Genomic DNA, 23334 nt, shown 5'->3' with positions numbered 1-23334 from the left:
AAATTTAATGGAAAAAAATCCAATCGGATTTTCCGAAAAATGCTTAAATAGACGTTATTTCAACAAGAAAATGCATACAAATACATATTAAGCATGGGTTTATGTATTTCGACAATTTCATAAAAATTGAAATTCCCGTTGGAATAAATAATAATGTTGGAATAAATTCCAATTGGAATTTAAATAATTCCGCCCGGACAGCATAATTCCGGTTGGAATACATGAAATTCCGCCCGGACAAATTTTTTAAAATACATTTTTTGATAAGAAAAAAAATAAAAATAGCTTTAAATGAAGTCAATTATTAATAATTAACATTAAATCTATCGGATGAAATGATTTTTTAGTGTTTAGGGCAAGTATAAATTGTAGTGAAGTTTGCCACTATCCCGGTGGTGCAAAGATTTTCCGGTGGCTGTTATATATGCAATAAATAAAATATCATTATTTATTAAATAAAAAAATATATTATGTTCGTGTATATTCAATACTAAATTTATTGAAGTCGTTGAATAAAACATTTTAAAACAATATTTTGCACTTAATAAAAAATACGAACACTCATCCAAAATCATCTATTTTTGTAATAATTAAATAAAAAAAATATCTAAAAAGAACATTAAAATGTTACATTTATGCTAATAGGTCACAAATTTCAGTTACTACGACAACGCTGTGATCGTAGAAGCACAACAGTAAATACTCAAAACCACCACTGTACACAGAATAGTAAGTTTAACATGAGAAACACCAGCTTAAATATATCCTTGACACTTGATACTTTAGGAAATAGTGTACAGGAATTTGTATAACTAATCACTGCCCATCGCTTGATGGTTGAACTGGGCAAATACATCTTGGAAAGGGCGTCTCACAAGTGGTCTGACGTGAAGGTACAAGTACGTCTGACGTTCCCGGCTTAATCCTGCAGGTTTTATGACAGATGGAAGGTCCATTTGTAGATAGTTCTATACAAATTACAAATCGTGTTTCATCAGTATCATCTGTAGCTACCTTCATGTATACTATACCGGGTTCGAGTGACGTGAAACGAAATGGTGATATTTTGAGATGTTCGGTACTTTTTTGAATCTGTCTGCAAGGAACATCTTCCAGCTTTTCCACATCCACTCACCATAAGTAACGGGAACATTACTGTGTGCTGACTTCTGCACTACATCCGTCACGTGTTGGAGAGTATTACAATTTGAACGCTGATACAACTTCTTTATCGTTCCAAATCCCGCGTAGATCAAGCACCTGCATATATAAAGTTAAATGTAAAACAAATATGACTGGTGAGGTAAAGCTCAAATTCCTGATAATTTTATCATTGACTTATTAATAATAATGAGAAAAAAGATTTGATCAGCAGTGTATTTGCCATTCATTCTGTTAACCACCTTAAAGAGGGCTTGGAGACACGACTTGCTATTCATTGCTTCTTATGTTGTACTCTTAATAAATCAAGTGTTTCCAAAATGTTAAAGTTATCTTTTTATATGGTTCTTGAAATGATTTATGACCTTAAAAATAAGATTTAATGTTATTTGTAACTATTAAACGCACGTAAATATATTTAGCATGATGTGTAATTTAGCACGTATAACGACGATACGTATATAATCCTCCTTAAAGTCTATACTTTATAGAAATATTGGATCATAAATATGTCACTGGTAAAGTGACCACTTTATTTTTTTAGAAATAAATCAAATGAAATATATATATACGTTTTTGAAAGATGAAATCAACTCGTCAATTTATTTTTTTAATATAATCTTTATAATATATAATATCATATAAGTCATTATTATAATAGCTTGTGTGCGCCTCCAGATATTTTTTACGTTTTATGAAATACTCTTGCGAAATATGCAAATATACAAATTGAAAAAATAAATATGATCTTATATATGATTTTTCTCGGTAATCACATTTAAACACAAAAAGATTCCCGTTACTTACGGGGAAAATTGTAAATTTCAAAACTATGTAACTATTTGAATTTGTATGTTCCAAATAAAGTTTCAATACACGAAAATATCTTATTCAAGCGAATCTTAGTTGCAACCAATTTTCTCACTTAAACCAAGTGTGCAGCCACTTCGCGTCCTACACCTTGTCAGCACTCCAGGTAACCCACTGTATATGTATATTTATACGATTTCATCCTCACACATTTTAACAGAAAAGTCCCCAGACTACGATACAAGGCTGCGTATGGACCCTCAAGAAGTTTGTTATTGTAAATCGAAATAGGAGAGTTGTGAAATGAATTAAGATCAGACATGCAGGAGTACTAGTGGTATAGTGCTTAAAGAAATACTACGCTTATCTTTGAGTAAAAAATATTACTGCAAAATAAATATTTGAATTTCTATTTAAATCTATGAATTATTTAGGAATAAGATCTAATTTAAATATGAAAAGAATGTACAAACTATGCATGGGAAGTTACATTCCCTTTTGTGGGTCAAGAAAAGTTTATCCTTTCTTAAATAACACCAATATGTTTAATGACACTATAATTTACATTCATGTTGTGTACACCTATAGTGTGAAGAGTTTAAAACATAAAATATCTACTTTGTTTGAGGTAAAAAGCCGTGTAGCAATTATCATCAAATTTTAGCATAGTTTATGCAAGTATATTTGAGTACCAGTGCCATTACTTGCGAAATTATGCAGTATAAATACTGCAGTACCATTTGTTATATTTTTGGAAGTAATTCAATGCCGCAGTACCAGCACTCATATTTTGTAAATAATTTAATATCACAGTACCAGTACTTATATTTTGGAAGTAATTCCGTATCTTTACCTTTACTTGCAAAATGAGTTCATACCAGTACCAGTTGTGAATGTCTGATATATGTCAATGGTTCCTGGCAGATGTTCATGTAAAGATTAATATATATGTTTACCATATCGTCATCTTGCCACTTATACAAATTTACGATCTATTTTGAGGACATAATTCAAAAGTGAAGATGATAATAAATTTAACTTTTTTTTTCATTTTTGTAAACTGTAAATTTTAACCGGATAAATAAATACTGTTAAACAGAAGATTTTACTCCCCAGGACTGGCGACATTAACAAAACACAGATGTCTCAGCTGAACATCTTTGTTGTTTAAACATAATAAAATATTATTTGAAATGTTTACATTATAGTCACTAAAGCTTAAAAATGTTATCATACATCTATTTCCAATGTGAACTCCATAACAGAAAAGGTATATTTATATAAAAACCGAGCATCCCATGTATAGTGAAAACAAGATCAGCAGGCTTAAAGTTGCAAACAAAAATTCCTAAAATTCGATCACAAAGACATTGACATCTAAAAGTGTATTTAGGGAATTGTAATTGTTTTATTGCAAAGTAAAAATCATAATATACAGAGGACTTTCCTTCGTATTGTAACCGCTTTTCAATTTTATATCATATGCGCATCTCAAATTGTAAATAATTAACAAGATATAAAGTAAGAACTCTGTCCATTTATTCACATATTTCTTTATTATGATGAACAATGATCACGGTCAATCTGAAATGAAGGATAAAGGACTAAGCTTATGTTAATTGAACAAGTAAATGTTTATAAGCCTCTATCTCCCCCCCCCCCAAGTTTTTAAACCGCCTTCTAACATGTCTTTCACGTGTGGGACGGTTTAAAACTGATATCGTAACATTGGTTAGCAAATTAACATATGAATATATACGTTCATGAACACTAAACTCCTGTTAGCATTTGAAGAAACGGAAACTTTGAATACAATTACATGTATGCCCATATGTAGATCATGATTACACTAGTTCATCTCAAAATCATAGTGCCATGTTTATGGTCGACGGGCACGATTAGATTTGCGTTGATCCAAAATTTGGCATGGAGAGATTGTGCTATCACTGGTGGGCGGGATCTCAGGTTGATGTTCGTCGGTGTTTCCGAGAACAGTGCGAAGGCATTCTTGTGCATCAACATCAAAACGAGTGTTATGAGTGTTATCTCTTGGTGAAGGTAAAGTTGTCGATGGGAGGGTGTGTGTGTCAGGATTTTTTTGCACTGCTCGCAGACGCTTTAGTTGTCAGAGGACTCGCAAAAAGTACCAACTGATTCAAAATTTTATCATCCCTAATGTACGGACTTCTGGCATATTCCTTACAGGCATGTATTGTCTCATAAATGTTCGATTTCTTAGTGTGACCAGAGCCATCAACTCTAACGACGCAATGGTCAAATTGGCGAACTTCTATGATAACGCTGGTTTTATCCGATTTCAGAGGGTATGAATTCTCTAATGATTTGACCAAATACACATGTAGCAGGAGATAACTTGGTGTACTGGAGCATCATCGTACGATGAAATACTTCGGTGTTAAGATCCCCATTACTACCTGTGTTGTCGGCTATTCGACGATTGACGGGTTGGCACATTTTTCTGCTGTGCAATAACTGTGTGGGAAAGCTACAGATGAATTCGGTGATGGATTCTCCAGTCCTTTAAGAATTGCCTGGCTATCGTTGACCTTAATTCAGTTCCGCGGTCAGATGTCATTCATCCGGTATCTGAAATGTCACAATTGTTCAGCGTAGTGAAGAAATAAGACCCACTGCACCATTCGAAGATCAATCAACTATGGACCAATTCGAGTATCGATCAACTTCTTGATGTTGAAAATAATCTGCACAAATACATTGGAATGTGTAGTCTGGATATATTAGGGGAGCACTAAGATTTGAAGGTGCAATACGATTGCAGTGTGCTTACATCTAGCTAGCTCAATGTGCTGTTATGAGAGTGTTATCCCTGACCAAAACACAGAGGACTCGCTCGCGATACCCTAGAAGTAAATGTGCTGAATGAATAGCTGCAAGAACTTTTTTCCAGATATCTGGAGGTATTACTACACGATCCTTGTATAGTATCACGCCATCTACGTCGTAGAGATAATCACGGAATTGAAAATACTCACGAAGATGTGCAAGAAATTCTTTGCGAGACTGAGGTACTCCGCATTCTATGAGGTTGATGGGTTCATGTATGTTATTGTCACTACTTGTGGCAGTGCGAAATCTGTCCCAAGTGACTGCTCTGACAAACGAGTCAAGTGAAGCGGTGATACTTATATCAACATCATTGTCATTGAAAACAGAATATGTTAATGACAACTTAGATAGGAGAGCATGTCTCACAGAATGTGCACTGTAAATTGTTGCAAAATCATCTTGAAGCGATAGCTTTTCTGATTTTCCGGTTGGATGATGTGATGCTCCATCTGCAGCAAAATAAAAGACCCCTGAAATATGAATCATGCGAACTCGATAGCGAAGGAACTTTTCTTTCAAGTTTCTGAGATGTGAATTCGATGTCATTTAAAGATCTGTCACTGAACATTTTAAACAGGGGTTTATGGGTAACTGTGATTACAAGATCTTCACACCCAAGAAAAAAGTACTTACTTTATCATGAGCATCGACAACTGCCAACGCTTCCACTGGTGCATATCGAGACTCAGCTGCGTGCGTGAACCGTCTTCTTTTTAAGTGTTATCTTTAAATCGGTGCGACAACAAAATGGCTGGTTGATCGGACAGTAGCAATGTTTCTGGAAAAGCCAGAGTCGCGACTCCGGCCAATCGGCGGTGAGACAGGTAGGTTTTGTCTTGACAAAGATTCATACGCCTTCTTCAATCCCATTGATAATGGCAGTTTTAGACTCCTCAAAGTGTGCATTAATATTGACATCCCAGATGAATGGTGTTCCTGGTTTCAATAACTCTCTGAACGGTAGCATTTTGTCTCTCATGCTGAAAGCAAACGATACTTGATTTACTAGACCGAAATACGATCTGACAGCGGTGAAATTTCTCGGAGTCGGAAAGTCCATAATTTCGCTTTGATATCTTCACATAGGCGAACTATGTCGGGGGTTATTGCGAATCCAAAGAATACAACCGTGTCTTCAGCAAAATATGCCATGTCTTCCTTATATGCCAAGCCATTTTACAGCTAGGAAGAAACTCTTATCTATTAAATTAGACCAGAGAAGAACGTAATCGACAGATTGAGTTTTTTTTGGGTATCCCGGCAACTATTTCATCGTATCGTCGATGATATCCGTCGCCAGAAGCAATTTATCATTGAGGGGTTGTTTTATAGCAGTAGCGCCTTTAAGGAGTGATAAACGTTGTTAAGTTACGATTAAATTCTTGAATCGGCACATTGTGGTACATGTCACAGGCATCAAAGACGGATTTCTTTTTTTTTCCTTCCGGGACTGATCATGCTTGATGAAATGGCGAAGGTGTTTAATGATTTTTATGCTCCCCGAAGGGTGACCACGTATTCGCCGTCCGTCTGTCTGTCTGGGATGACATCCAATGGTCTATGTGCTTCCTTCCGTCTACAATTTTAGTTAAAAAATAGAAGGAAATCCCATAAACCGACTGGTTTATGTGGTAATTTTACTGGTTTATGGGGCAAAATGCCATATCAAGATCAAGAAAAAGCACATAAACCTCAATTGTTGGCACATCCGTCGTCCGTGCGCTATTCTTATCCGGGACATAACTTTGAAACAATAAGATGTATCAACATGAAACTTTGGAGGTAGATAGATCTCATTGAGTAAAAGTGCAGTGCAAAAGAACCATAACTCTGTCTTGCCTAATTTTGGAGTTATTACCTTTTATTCATTTTCATATTTTGAACTTTGTCATGGACAAAAAATTATAAGAGAAATCAACATGAAACTTTATAGGTAGATAGATCTCATTGAAAAAAGTGCAGTGCAGTGCAAACAATCATAACTCTGCCTAACCTTATTTTTTAGTTATTGCCCTTTGTTCATTTTTACACTTTGAACTTTGTCATGGACATAATTCTATAACTATAAGAGATATCAACATGAAACTTTATATGTAGAAAGATCTCATTGAAAAAAAGTGCAGTGCAGTGCAAACAATCATAACTCTGCCTAACCTTATTTTTTAGTTATTGCCTTTTTTCATACTTTACTGTGTCCAAAACCTACTCGGGGAGCATCACACGGTTCAACCGGTTCTTGTTTTTTCTTAGCGTACACATTGAGAGGCTGACAATCAACTATCATCAAGATATTGTCACAAATACACTACTAAGTTTAATAGCAGGCGATAATTTATAGCAACAACACGACACAATCATTGCACTCTATGTAAATTACACTGAAATAAGATCTTTTTTAAGAACACAAAGTAATCAAACTTTCATCATGTTCATAACAGTACTATCTAAAATTGCTTCTTTTATATTAAAAGGAAACAAATGTAATATAAAATGGATACATTTATCCGGAAAAGCTTTAATATGTGTTATATTGTTTTAAGAAGTTTTGGCTTTAAAGATAGTCAAGTCAATTTAATTGTAAAGCGGACAATCAACATTTAATCATGGTTGATAAGTACAATGTCTCGTTCCTCTGACATTTATTATTTATGTTATGTTTTGTTACCCAACTTTCAATGTCATTACGTGAAGTAGAAGATGACGATATTGACAATAAATTATGCAATAGATATAAAAGTGATTGGAACGCCTAGATTGCTACCAAACCTAGCGGACCATTAAGACAGAATGTCTCCAAAGAGCATGAACAGTTTTCGTGGCTTATATTTGATTTTGATAGTTTGCTGCTTCAAAATAGGTAAGTGATGTTTTTCATTGGATACTTACAGATTCTGTAACACATTTTTTCATGGTTTTATATCATAAATATGATCCTCAAATTAAGATTTATCAATATTGTAAGTTCCAAAAAGCATTACTTATAAAGATATTAAAGAATTAAACATTTTATGTAAATAAAGGAAGGTAATTAGAAATTTATTTTCTATAAAGTCTAAGTCAAATTTTCCAATAAGAAATGAATGTTTATATTTTAATGATTACATATAATGTGCACAAATATTTGCAGTTAATATTTACATATTCTTCGATGATGTTTGAAAATTGTTTTATATTTATTATTTCACTTAAGTGCGGTAGCAACAACCTCAATCACAACCTACATGATCTTATATAACTAATGTATATTTAACCATTGTTTCATTTTGTAGCGACGACCTTGATAGCAATCATTATTTGTTCGTCTAAATCGAAGTTTAATATGTGACTTATTATTACAAAATGTGGAATATGATAGACCGAATTCAGTCTTAATGGTCTATTTGTGAGAGTTTAATATAAGATGGAATGCATTGTCTTGTTATTACTGTTTTCACTGATAAATAGCAATCATTGCTCTGTTAATGTTGCCATTACTTGGAAAATTGGTATGATATTGCGAACAGTTCGGATATTCTGACAAATTAGCAATTCATGCACAATAATAAATTGAATTAACCGCATCTGATAGGAGTATCATGCCCTTATCCTAACCTTGCTATTGCTTAAACCGGGGCGGAGGAATTTTCAAATTTTCGCGAATGAAATCCCAAGCAATCGTACAGGAATGAAAAGCCATACCATTGAAAGCGTTATTTTTAACTTTATAATTATCTTTTTCTTTTCTCTCTTAGTTGAGTTTAACAATATAAACTGCAAACTCATGTCTATCTACAGGATTATATCAAGCCTTATCAACAACTGATGGGACAACGGATCATACATCAACTGCCCAAACGTCAGCCTTGTCTTCATCTACATACATAACGCAAAATTCAACATCAGATTTTCTGACTACCACTGCTGCTTCAAAGCCTTCTACGACAGGTTTGTAAAATGATGATTTATTTCAAATGATATCCGTTTGAGTCAGGGAGGCACTTTCACTTTACAGCCGCCCTTTACAGTATCCATTTCGTAATTCTTGAGCTAATGTATTTATCATTTCCGAACATGAACTCACTGTCGTACCAAATCCATTTTTGTTCTTACTGCAGCTTAACTTTTCCTTTGTTGATCAAATAAAATGACTTTATAATTCTACGTAATCCTACAGGGAGAGGAACATGTGACAACTTAGGATACGTGTATGATATTGGCAAGGAAGCGTATTATAATTGGTATGTTGGAAACTACAAAAACGCCTGGGGCAATAGCTCATTTTGGGGAGGTCGCGTGCAGATTCCTTGGAGGGAAAATATGAACAAAAATTGCTCGAAATGGCCATACAGTTATTTTGCCGTGTTATATGGTAATTGTTATCATGTTGTTGCTTTTTTGTATATGAAAATACGAAATATGCATCATTTTGTAGTATCAGAGGTTTTGTAATACTATTCCGTACAAGTCATTAACATATACCAGTATTTATCTTTGTTGTTATAGCAACTTTAGATTTTTATTTTGAGATAAGAATTCATTCGACTGTTAAAATTTTTTAAGTAACAGAAAGAGCATCGGAACACGAGGCTATTTGAGTATAAATAAGATTGCCGAGTTTTGATGTTATTTCTCTTTTGTATCATAGGCAAAAATAAAAACACATTCCATGTTGTCACAATATAAGACTCCGGGAAAAGTAACCAACGAACGATCATCTGAATATGATATTTCTATCGCTATCCCTTTCCTTGTCGTCACAATTTGTAAATCCTAGAAAAAAAATGAGCCAATCAATGGGCATACTCAGGAGTGCGGGTAACTTATACCTGCATTCAGGTTAACGTAATGTTGGCATGTTTACGATTTAACTTTGACACATTTTCAACGAAAAGTTCCTAAACTATGATACAATCTGTTTTTACATATCAGAGAAGCACGTGGATATAGCGGATATAGGAGAGAATGTGATTACAGCGGAAGTTTGCATATGGAATCACACTGATGAATGCATTAGCAATTTCACAGTAGAAATGAGAACTTGTAACGGTCACCTACTATACAGATTTCTATGGGACTATGATCATTACTATGATTTTGATCATGACTACAACTTTTACTATAACACTTTTGTTTGTTTTGGTATACTTGAGAGTTTTGTTTCCGTTATAAAAAATAATACATTGTTAAACACGATATCTTATGATAAACTCCTATTATTATCATAATTACTGTTAAATATAAATGTAAAACTTGTTAACATCTAAATACTCTGATATTACCTTTGTTAATAGACAATTGAATGTTGTAAATTATGAGAAAAGGTGCAAGCTCTTTTAATTTGTGTATATATTATAACATTTCAAAAGTTAATATTTTCTGGTGTCAAAAAATTCTAAAACTTTTCAATCATTATATTATTACAGATAGAGTATATACGGATTGTAAGTATCAAGTAAAAATTATTTAATAATAAGAGTTCAAATAGTTATATATTTCATCTATGATATGCTTGTGTAATACTGCACGTTTGTAACGTCTTTTTTCATTGAATAATCGTGACATTCTTATTATCTTATCATACACGTCCTTTTATGAAGTAATTTCATTTTATTTCTATAATAAAAGAAATTTACAGTTTTATAGATTCATTATAAAGATTCAAGGTTATATGACCGTATTAAAGCGGTTATTTACAATATAAACTTCACCTAGTGACTAAGGTTATATTACAAACATCCGTTCGTATAGGTCCAGTAGGACGAGAACACGGGAACAAATAATCGACAAAATCCAGATATCGTTGACAGTGTATTCCAAAACCAGTTCACCTTAATATTGTTTTCAGCTTGCCAGTCATCCGAGTTTGTTTACTCTGCTGGAAACGTGACAGATAGGTTCCTAAACTTGTCATATCCTAGTGTCCAGTTTGGATGGTTAGACGCTCATCAAAATGGGAAACAGTATGTGCTACCTGCCTTTGACGATGTTAATGAGGTTTTCGAAGAATGTATCGGTATCAATAATTGGTATCCCGACGTTTTCTTTCTGAAAGGTGCATTTTTCATATGGTCAATCTTACAACAAACATACATTCTTGACAATTAATCGAATTAGATAAATAGTCTTAAATGTTGATGTTAATAACGGTATATATGTAAAGTTATCAAATGCGTAAAAGTTCATGCTGATATTTTGTTTTGCTTTCATTTTTTCAGCTATCCAGCTAGCCCTAAAAAGCCAAATACTCGCTTACATAAGCGTTTATTCCGAGGGACGTTGAAAAGTTAATTAAACAGTTTTAAGCATTATTCAACTTTGATGAGTGTATACATCAATGCGTCATTTATTTTCAGAGAGAATATTTCTAGATATACCAGAGAACATTCCTGTCAAGTATGCAGTTTGCTACGTTTACAAACGCAACTTAGATTATGATTATTACGATAACTACATTGATTTGGAATATAAGTATGAAAATTATTGTACTCGTTACGTTTATGCAAGAAAATGTGATGGGAAAATCCAGTTTGATGTATCATTTTTTCCCTTTTATGGTCATTTGTGTCTCAGTAAGTATTCTTTCAAATCAGATATAGTCAAGTTTAGAATTTTTATCCATATTAAGATCGATTTATATCAGATAACATTGTTTTAAAGAAGAAGCCGCTTTCGTGTCTATCTTTTCTCAGAATATTTTCGCAACGTGTTTTCCACTCTTGGCTTTATAAAATAAAACATCCAATATTGTGCCTCGCATACAAGAGACCGTTATCCTTTTCAAATTATAAAAACATTTCGTACACTTTCAAATGTTAGTAAATTTTGTTTTTATTAAAAATATCAAATATTGTATATAATTGATTTGTTCTTTGAATGATTATTTTAGTTAAAGTTTCAATAAATGTTTAAAATGCCGTTGAAATGTCAGTCGAAAAATAAAGGATAAAAATAATGAAATTAAATTTCATTAAAAAATTTAAAAAAAACACTAAAGCCGTGGAGCTTGAATGAGGAATTTTGGCGTCGGAGACCATCATCTGAGTTCCCGACCATTTACACATACATAGAAGTGAAATATTATGTATAGTCTCCACATTTTATTATCAAACACATATTTCCTTCTTTGTAAGTTATTCCCAACCGTGTCATAATAAAACATGATATGACAGTAAAATCAAGATTATAACCTTAATTACATAATAATGATCATGACAATGTACTTATTTCGACAGTTCATTACAGCAATGTGAAGGTAATACCAGAAATGATATTCTTTGTAAGTTATTCCAAACCGTGTCATTAGGAAGCATTGTCACACCGCACTTTGGGGTCCAACGCACTTTGAGGTCCGACCCAAAAATCCGTTACTTACTTAAGAGTCCAATTTTAACCCTAAAGTGCGTTAACCCTTTCCCCCATGAGCATATTGTGAAAAATGGCCATTTTCACTGAAAAGCCTCCTCTTACAAGTTCAAACTGCTATGAAACTATGAAAAATGCTTCAATACTAATCAAACTTGGCACAAATGTTGACTGGACCATTGCCTTTGTAACGACATGCTCAGTCATAAATTTCCTGTTACCATGGCAACGAGGGGACATCTCAAAATTGCCAAAAATCACTTTTTTGCCTCGACTTTTTCCATCAAAATTTATTTCAAAGCGCTGCAACTTCTCAAGGGATTGAGATAGAGTCAAAGGCTTTTCAGCGTTGGTTACACGTTACCTTATGATCAACCTGGGATCATTTTAAGCCTCTCACAAGTCCAAAATTTTCTTGGCGATGAGGGGGACTCCGCCCCCTTTCAAACCCCCCAAACAGAAGGGGGCACATCCCCCTTCTGGCAACCCCCTGATGTATTATTTGGATGGGGCGCCGAAAAAATGGTCACTTTTTTTAACAACATTTCTCAAACGAAAACAGTGTTTTGGGTCTAAATAGGACATTTTTTCACTGTTTGGGGCCTCAAAAAGGGGGGGGGCAAAAAGCCGTCGAAACACGCTTATATAAGGGAAAAGGTTAAACAGGTAAATATATATTTTCTTACATCAGACAAACGACCGCACTTGGGGTTCAGAATTCAATAAATAAAAATGAATTTTCATGATGTTTTTAATAATATATTGTAGTCAAAGCTAATGGAAAACAAAAATAAAGGTATTAAATAGACACAATAATGCGCACTGAATAGTAAAATCAATAAGGATTTTAAATGATATTTATCAGTTAGTGAAGAACTTTCATCAAATAAAGAATTTGTATCAATTAATAAGCTCAAAATATTTTTTCTCTCACATTTTCCATTTATCCTAAAAGAAAAACACCTTTCATTTACTACATTGTTTTTAGCTAAATGCATCATTTTCCCGGGTTTTTTTAAATTACATATTTTATAAAAATATGTTTGTCTAATATAAATTCTGGCAAATCTTAATAAGAGATTTCAGTAAAAACATGTGCCTAAAATGTGTTTAAGGATTTTAAATGATTTTATCAGTTAGTGAAGTACTTTCATCAAATAAAGAATTTGTATCAATCAATAAGCTTAAAATATTTTTTTTCTCACATTTTCCATTTATTCTAAAAGAAAAACACCTTTCATTTACTCCATTGTTTTTAGCTAATTGCATCATTTTCCCGGGGTTTTTTTTAATAACATATTTTATAACAATATGAAAGTCTAATATAAATTCTGGCAAATTTCAATAAGAGATTTCAGTAAAAACATGTGCCTAAAATATGTTGAAAGGGACATTTATTTAGCTTATCTAAATGTGACATTTAAGAAACTTGACTAGATGAACATGCGGCCTTAAGTAGTAGTCCGTACAGGTACTACTCAAAAAAATCATGAACTGTTTAAGTAGTCACACATTAAGAACGGAACTTTATAATAATGTAAAGTTCTCATGGGGGTCTAGAGGGGATGGTGGGTTTTGATCCCCCAAGATTATAAAAATAACGTTTTAAAGGCCCTTTATGCTTTTATTTGTATTTCTTAAAAACTTTATTATAATAATTTTGGTGTACTTCTATAGTATCCAAAGAGTTACTCATTGGCCAATTACCTGAACCTGGTCTTTTCAACTGTTCCTTTTTGGCAATGAGTACAGTTATAGTGAATTAGTATTTTATATGGATGTCAAATACTCTAATGTTTACATTTTGCTACTTTAATTACAAATTATTTCACATTTATCGCTACATTATTCAAGTAACAAGCATCTTACATTCCCTGATACCATTATTTTAACATTATAAAATTCATATTTGCCCTTTCTAAAGATGTATGTAAGATTTCCCATTAAAAAAAGCCTCTGGCGAACGGTTGGTACGGAGCTTACAAAAACACTTAAGTTTGTTGATAAGATTAATAATGTATTAATAAAAATCACTATTTATAGTCCAATCTAGAAACTTGATATTTCACCTGAAGATTGTAATAGAGTATATTTATAGTTCTTTGGGGAAAAAAATAGCTGCATTTGATTTCATCCCCATCATATTTAAAATGTGGCTCAATATGGCACCAACAGTTATCAAGTAAGTGACTGACACAGGATATTTTTCACAACATGTTTTAAATTTAGGAATACATTCGCAATTTATGTACGTGAGTTCTTTGTTATATAGACACAATTTATAGATATTTCAAATGATAAAATTTATGAAACTTTTATCACTTAAGCATCAAACAAAGTATCGACCGCCATCTTGAACTCCACCTCAAATATTTCAATGTCGCAGATCGAAAATAAGTCAGTATTCAGTATTTAAGCAGAACTCAGTTGACACCTTCAGAACTCTTGTAACTTAAAGGGCGTTGATATGTAGCATATTAACGCACTTTGTGGTCAATTTCTCGATTTTGACCCTAAAGTGCGTTGCACCCAAAGTGCGTTAGACCCTAAAGTGCGGTGTTACAAAGCATATATGACAATAAAATCAAGATTAAAACCTTAATGACATAATAATAATAATGATAATAACAACAACAATAATAATGAATATATACTAATTTTGTCAGTTCATTACAACAATGTGAAAGTAATACCAGAAATAAACCACAGAGAAGACATAGTCAGCGATGATACAATTATATATAGACCATACATTCAATTCAGATGTTCATTTGTGATTACTGGAGACACTGCATACAAAGTGACATGGTAAAAACCACCATTATATAACCATTTGAGTTTATTTGATTTTATGTCTGAGATTTTATATTTATTTTATTTTATTTATATATTTATTTATTTTTATTTTTTCTTTGGATAGCTTTATTTTTATTTTTTACGATTTTATTCCAAGACGAAAGGCGAACAGTTGTTAAAACAATGATACAATGCGTTGAATTACAAAATAAATCATTGCGATTTCGTATTTTATTAAATTTTCTATTATACTTTTCATTTTCAAACCTCGGATGCTCTATGATTTTTTCTTTGAATACAACTAAACATATTATGTAATATATGCTCGAACGTTTACTAAAATATAACTGATTAATATACGACAAAGTAGTACTCGGCACAATCAAAATATTTTTTCCATGTAAATTACTATTTCATTTGTTATAAAAAACATTTCATCATACGTTTTAGTTTTGAAAATGTACGTTGTGTTGTTTAATAAGGACACAAAGGAGAAGTTTTCCTATGTATGTAAATGAACAAAATGCTTATATATATAAAACAGATATAATGTCTTCATCTTTTTCAAAAAGGTATATCAATGGAACACTATGGAGTGAGACAGGTTTTTCATCTAATCCGGATGATCTTGTATTAAGCGGAGATTCTTTAAATAAATTACGACTTGGATATGAGGTAGATAAAATCAGGGGCTTAATATTTTATCGTTTATAAATCTGCCATATATATACATATTATAACCGTTGATGGATAATCTTATGTTATTGTAAGTTTTGTATGCGATTTATTGGACGATTCAGTAACAATTGTATTGTTCATCCACACTTTAAATACTGTGATCCTAGTTATATTATTACATTGTACTAATACATGTATATATAATTATATTGCCTTAATAAAACCAGATGAATACATTTAATCATAAAGTGTTCATAAACTATCTTTGCAACAGCAGTGTAATTTCTCTACGGATAACCACTTTAACCTCGGCATGGCGGAGTGGTTAACGCGTCGGACTAGTAATCTAGCCGCATGAGTTCAAACCCCATCAGGGGCAAGTCGTTTTCTCGCTCAGGTTGGTTCCAGGAACGGATTCGAAAGTGTGGCTTTAAGATTATAGCTTCTACACAATCGAACTATAATAAACACAAACTGTATAAATCAAAGTTGACCTCTCTAGATAAACACATTTCAGTAATAACCAAACTCTTTGTCAACTAAAGGGTGTTACCTTTCAGAAGTTTTACCGTACTTTGAAGACTTTAGAGTTCAAAAATAGTTGTTACATTCATTTACTTATCAAACTATCGTTGGGAACTTATAAGTCTCTTTGAAAACGGGGATAAAACATTTCGTTTCAGGTGAAATGCGGTGTCATTGCAGCTGGGACAACAGATGAAAAATTAAGCAATAATTTTTTCGCAGGTTGGAAGGTAATATATTAAGGATATTATTTGTATAAACATTAAATGCATAATTTGTTTACAACTTTTAAAATATATGATTTAGATGTTCACATCCAGGCTTAATTAATTTAGTATTCTTAGATTGTGATATGAATGGTTAAAACGATATATTATTTTTTTCTTGATACACCTACTTGGTAAGAATAATGCAATTGTTAATAAAAAGATTATCGAAACACGACACTAAATGATTTGAACGGGGGAGCGTCACCGATTGTTTTGGTATTGTTTTTTCTTTCCTTTGTATCAAATCAATTTCCCTGTCGTCTCAATATGAAACCCCACAATAAATGAACCAATGAAAGAGCATCGGATCATGATTCTCCATCATTTCCCATTCCTTGTTATCACAATAAGTAAATCCCAGAAAATATAGCCAGTCAACGAGCTTGCTTATTTATATTAGACTGACAGCTGCATTCCATTTAACGCACTGTGCTTTTATGGTTATATGATTTAACTTTGACACTTTTTCAAAGGAAAAGTAGTCTAAACTATGATACAATAAACAGCTGCGGATTATCATCTTATGTATGTGATCGGTAAAGATTTCAGACACATCCAGAAGACTTCCAAAGAATGGATATGCTATCGTTGAAGTTGAACAGACAGTGCCTTTAGGTTGTACATACATCAATACTGGAGAAGAAGTGTGCGAGGAAACGCTTTCGATTTCAGACGTTAACCGTGAAATTGATGCATGCAAGGCTGGAATACACGTGATGAACGCTGATAATAACAGTACATCTTCTCACAAAATAAAGGTTCGTTGATAAAAACTGTATACTCAATGTGTTAATGTATTTTTAAAACTGAATTGCAGTTCATCTCGATGTGATATTTATTTCTTCTTTAAATAAATTACATTTTCTTCCAAAAATGAATTATTGTCAGTATTCCCATCATCGAGACATAAAAGGTTAGACGTAAAAGGTTTATATTTAGGTACATGTATATATAAATATGTACCTTTATTGAACTACATTAAGTAGAGGATAAAAGGTTAATATTTTACTAAGGTATATATCTATATTGAACATATGTCAATTTCTACAATATAAAGAGTTAATGTTTTATGTAGTTATACATCTATATTGAACATGAGTGTTTTTCTACATTATTAAGAGTTTGATGGTAGGTGATGTTTGGAACTCCAGCATCAAGTATAGATTTAGATTAACTACAATAGATCATGATTACGATGACAAATTGAACTTTGACATGGAGTTGCTTGTAACTAAGTCTGAACTGACAGAAGTAGTAAATACTGAGGTAAGATTTTATTGTTTAGCTTGACATGAAGGTGCTTCATACAAAACTAATATAATTTGTTATTACTGAGGTTTGATAAAATTGTTGGCATATACATAGAGGTGTACTTACGGAGTTGGAAGATAAAAATGTAACATAAAATTGTTTGCCCATATATGGAGGTGATTCATACGAAACTGATTTTGATGACAATTACTGATGTTAGATAAAATTGTTTGCATGGACTTTAGCAAGATCTGCACTGACAGAAGTGGTTATAACAGAGGTAAGATTAAGTTGTCGAGCTATACATGGAGATGTTTGCAAAATTTGTCCTGACAGAGTTTGTAGATAAAGTGGTAAACTTAAATTGTTTTCCTATACATGGAGGTGCTTGTTTACACTGACAGAGTTGGTAAATTAGGAGGTTAAAATAAAATTGTCAGCCTATACATGGAGATGCTTACTGACAGTGTTGGTAGATAATTAAAACAATTGTTGAGGTGCTTCTTATATAGTTTACAGACAGAATTTGAAGAAACCAAATAAGGTAGAATTGATGACATAAACATAAAGATGCTTGTAACAAAGTTTACAATGACCTTTTCTCTCCATTAATGGTTTGAAATTTAGAAAACTTATAAGGTGTACACCAGTTCTAAAAGAAAATGAAGCACTATTATAAAATTTTAAAATTACAATCATCCATTTCACTATTCTTTATTATAGTTCAATAGTTTATTACAAATTGTATATCTTTAATTATTTCAGCGCATTAGAATCATTGCGGTAAGAACAAAATCAGTACAATTGTAAGGATCATATCATTTTAATTTCGAAATGCTTTAAAAAGTATTAATAACTTTTTAAGCTTTATAACGTACATGTATTAAAATGTGTACACTTTTATGCATTTGCAGATGGAAGTGCATGAAACAATGTTGCATTTACCTTTTATTGTCCTAAACAGCTGCAATCCTATATAATATTTTGTTCAATACAGCTTTTTGTTTTATTTACTTATTTATTTATTTTTTTTGGTGTTTTTTTGGGGGAGGGATGGATGTGATTTGTGGTATTTGTTTCTTTGCTTTATTTCTTATTTTATTGTAAGTATGTTTAATGGGTGTTTTTCCTTGTAAGATTGTAAGCATTTAACTCAAGGTTTAGATGAACAATATTCTTATGTAATATAAAGGGTTGAAGTGACACACTCGGCAATACACAGATACAAACGATGCTACTCGCATGCTGATCCACACGTGCGAACCGCCGACGGAAGGTAAGTGTAGCTTGTTCACTTATTATAGGGTGACATGAGATACCAGGGTTGCATTCATAGAATGTCCTGAGCCTGAAATCAGTCATAAGACCAAAAACTGAGACAATTTTCTGTTTCAAAGAAAAAAATGTCCTCACTTATGACTCCTTTATCATGACTGATTTCTGAATAGCATTGGTATTTACACGTTGTTAATAAAAGGGTTTGTAATTGAAGTGGCTGTAGTACTTTTAGTTATTTCTATTTGGCGTTGAGTGCTTCCGGTACTCCTAATTTGAATCGTGTTTAATCACCCATAGAATATTTTGGCTGCTTTTTAAATGTGTATTTTGACGTCTTGTCTGTGATATGCATGCTTCATAACATCTGATCCCCTTTAAAAATCCATTTTATTTAGTTTCGTCCTTTGTACCTTTACATTCCTTTAATTGCGAATAACACGTCGCCCTTCATGGAATGGCACTAACATGTCACATTGAAAAGTCCATGATAACCGCCGTGCGATCACATCTGAAGTAAACATTTTACCATTTCATGTTAATTGTTGAATTCTGCTCTGGCCAATGATGAATTTTATAAGAACTTCATTTGACTCATATTAAAAACAAGGAACGTAATAGTTCCTCATAATATTTGAATGTACACATAAGGATTTTATCATTCAAATTGGATAAGCTTTATAAAATTTGTATATATCTAAATCAACACTAGACTTAGACTGTTTTTTGTATGTTTGTATAGGTATTTCGGGCAACAATTGGTCGGTGATCACATGTTTTATAGAAACAAAGCATATCAGACAGAGGTAGGTTTTGATTGATCATCTATAATCAAATATGTTGATCTGTCTAAACATTCGTGACTCTAATAATTCAAACTGAATTTACATTGCCTTGAACAGTGAAGTTGGACTAAAATATTACATATTGATAACGTCGCTTTTCATTTGACCTTAGTTATGTTATATTATCAATATATCTGGTGTACATTTTCATTTAAAAATGTGCTTGAATACAAGCAGAACAATTTACAATACATATTAAAATGATATTTGTAATATCAAAGAAGTGTAATTAATGCGTTATAAACACTTTTGACATGGTATATGACCAATAATAGATTAACTATGTAACATTATTATCTAATAATACAAAAATTGTAACCGTTGACACGCGGCCACATAAACATAGTCAAAATATTTCAACATCAAAAGTTAAATTCTGTGGTACTTTTTGTTCTGGGTCATAATATCGCTGGGAGATATTGCCCATACATAAAATACTGCTAATGCTACAGAAGAACGGTCGTTTTTTTTACATTCAGTACAACAGAATGTCGCTTTCCACGAAATACTTTCTTTTCTGCAACAAGACTAAACAACAATCAATTTATACTTATAATTATATTATTTGATAGTTAAACCTAATTTATATTGAAGGTTCATGAATATGCCAGATACTGTAATAATAATGGCGGAGCAGTGTGTGCTTGTGGTGTAGCCATCAGGTCAGGGGCCGATGTCTTTGTAATTAACAGATGTGGCAACTACACGATATTAGACTTCTTACAATGTAATGATGGAGGAATCATTGATGTTCAGCGAATCCATGATTATCGTTACAAGGTTTAGGTTTCTTTTCTTCATGTGCTGCTGAAACATTCAGGAACTTAAAATACTATTTTGAAAGCGGAATGTAATTAAAGGACTCCAATGAGGTCCAAAACCAAATAAAATTTAATTTCTTTCATAGATCAACCTGGACATTTAATACGGAAAGATATGCAAAGGATCATTAAGAAAAATACATTGGAAATCGTACTTTTATACTATTTTCAGTAAATGTGAGTGAAAAACATTGAACGATTTTAAATGTTGGGTCATCTTTCAGAGTTGAAATAATTATTCTGGTAAACGGAATAAGTGAATGATCTGAAATTGTGCATACAAGTTTTTGGTTTTTGTCCTTCATCTAATAGAACATTAATTCCGAACAATTAAAAGTCCCGTCAAGCCAAAAAGAACTATGAGTAGTACCTTTATAATGTTTTAAGAGAATAAAAGTAATAATGACATCAATAAAAATGACATCCCTGTTGTCTGGATGTATCTTGATTTTCCTATAAATTATATGAGTTTCATGTATGTTTTGTTGCAAACATAATTTGGTTAATATGTTTTATTCCTGTAATTTGGATTCAATTGTTCTAAGTCTTTTGCATGATTAATTTTTGTAATTTGAGCTTAATATTTGCAAATTTATTGAAATGCAATTGAGTGTACATTTGATTTTTATTATGCAATGAAATCTATGTTTATTTATTTTGCAACTGAGCTTGGTGTATGTACGGCTCTTGTATTTGTGATGTGAATGAGCTCTGTCTATGTTTGGTAGGTAATAACACCAATAGGAACTGTGATCATTGTAAATCTTCACTCCTGGGGACGGACGATGGATATTGATATTTACTTATCTGCCAAAGATTTCCACAACACTGACGGACTTTGTGGATATTTTGATGGAGATAGAAACAATGACTTTAGACACAGAAATGGCTCCCAATCGTCCACATCACATGACTATTATGGTTATACTGACTTTATAAAAAGTTGGAGGTATACAGTAATAATTTAGTTGCTATTTGTTATTGTTTAAAACTTGTCTCAATTAAATTTTTCCCAAGTGTTAAAAGATCGAAAGCACAAAATGTTTTTACAAGTTTATTCTTCATTGAAAGATGTAATGTTCTGAATATTTTTGCTTCATTTTTTACATACATGTATATATCTATTTTACATTAATTTATATATCTATTTTACATTAAATTATATTTCTATTTTAATTTATATATCTATTCTACATGAATGTATATACCTATTCTACCTTTTATACATTAGTTTATATATTTATCCTACATTTATTTATATATCTATTCTACATTGATTTATATTAGAAATGTTAGTATGTCTGAAGTATCACATTATAAAAATAGATTACTAGATGAGGAAAACTTCTTACATAATGCCAGCCGCGTCTTAGAGAAATGGAATGTTAACAATGGAGCATCCATGGATCCAGCTTGTTCGAACGGTAACTCGATATCTAAGAATAAATGTCAGTTTGGCGGAGAGAAGAGAAAACGGCGAGATGTCGTCACAAGAATTGGAAAAGAAATAATGTCAAGTATCAATAACATGAGAGAAAAGGTAAGTTGCCTAAGCAACATGTAAATGTATTTCAATGCACAAATGGTAGGTTCATATGATTACAATGGTAACACAATACATTTATGCATAATGAGATAATTAATAAATAACTGTTGATATGTTATCTATTCATGCTACATATATGTTTAGATATTTAGGTTTGCTTTGCAGTTTGATTTTTTTCTGCCACTCACTCCCGTTTAATAATTAATAACGACGCATTAGTTTAGATTAACTTAATATATTTTACAGATCATTAGAAAAACATTTTTAATACCTTTACAGAATTATTGAACAATGAAATTAAACGAAAATCTTTATCACCAAGCCACAACAGTTTTCAAATGGAAACAAAAACTCCTTTACAATGATGTATTAAGAAAAAATGGAAATCTAATACCAATTTCCCAATTTTATCCAATAGAGAAGTACTGGAGGGGACATTTCAGACGATAAAGCTCGTGAAATATGTAACAACTCTATAACTGGAGCCCCTTCCGTCAAAGAATTCTCGGACCAGCTTGGAGATGAAGACACAAACATTGTGTTAGAGCAATGCGTGTATGACATTATTGTAAGTTTACTCGTATATAATAAAGTTTGATTTATATATAGAAACATAAGAAGTTTATGTATCATTGTTTTACAGTACCAACAATTCCAAGTGTCATCTCTGATACATCGGGGCAACAGATTTCAGCGGTTCAATTAAATAGTTGTAAATAAGGTCTTATTATTTGTAGAAGGCATTAGTAAAACATTTGTAATATAGTTTGGGCATCAGCCTATACCCATTTTCTACATAACTTAATTACTTATTTAACATTTATAGCATGGCAACAGTACAGTATGGGCGTCAGCACATGTCGATGCTCTCAATAGTATAGCATCAACAGTGATCAGTCTGAGTCCTGATTTTGCTGCTAACAATTCTGAAACAGTAAATGCATTCCTGTCACAAACATGTACAAATAACTGTAGTGGACATGGAGTATGCTCCGATTCAGGTCAATGTTTGTTTGTTGTTGTTTTATTTTTTGTTTGTTCTAAAATCTTGATTTGAATTTATAAGATTTGATTTTATAAACATTAATTTGTTTCAGCATATGGATTAAATATAAAATGATAGTATGTGTTATTAATATGTGTTCAAT

General features: G+C 32.2%; 1 protein-coding gene across 1 annotated transcript in view; it reads left to right on the top strand.

Moving 5' to 3' along the window:
- The first annotated feature begins 9025 nt into the window (after positions 1-9025).
- Positions 9026-23334, top strand: part of LOC132735622 (von Willebrand factor D and EGF domain-containing protein-like) — a 106275-nt gene continuing 91966 nt past the window's right edge. The window contains exons 1-14 of the mRNA XM_060722598.1: positions 9026-9056; positions 9748-9957; positions 10664-10831; positions 11172-11387; positions 14847-14988; positions 15549-15651; positions 16338-16409; positions 16991-17206; positions 17568-17714; positions 18465-18484; positions 18895-18975; positions 19717-19780; positions 20414-20599; positions 21369-21589. Of these exons, the coding sequence (XP_060578581.1) occupies positions 9026-9056; positions 9748-9957; positions 10664-10831; positions 11172-11387; positions 14847-14988; positions 15549-15651; positions 16338-16409; positions 16991-17206; positions 17568-17714; positions 18465-18484; positions 18895-18975; positions 19717-19780; positions 20414-20599; positions 21369-21589 (1877 nt within the window). The remainder of the gene's footprint in view (positions 9057-9747; positions 9958-10663; positions 10832-11171; positions 11388-14846; positions 14989-15548; positions 15652-16337; positions 16410-16990; positions 17207-17567; positions 17715-18464; positions 18485-18894; positions 18976-19716; positions 19781-20413; positions 20600-21368; positions 21590-23334) is intronic.

This window comes from Ruditapes philippinarum, unplaced genomic scaffold (assembly GCF_026571515.1).
Source record: "Ruditapes philippinarum isolate M1 unplaced genomic scaffold, ASM2657151v2 ctg464_1_1_1_1, whole genome shotgun sequence".
Taxonomy (NCBI): domain Eukaryota; kingdom Metazoa; phylum Mollusca; class Bivalvia; order Venerida; family Veneridae; genus Ruditapes; species Ruditapes philippinarum.
Note: the sequence above shows the minus strand (reverse complement) of the source record. Positions and strands in the feature narration are given on the sequence as shown.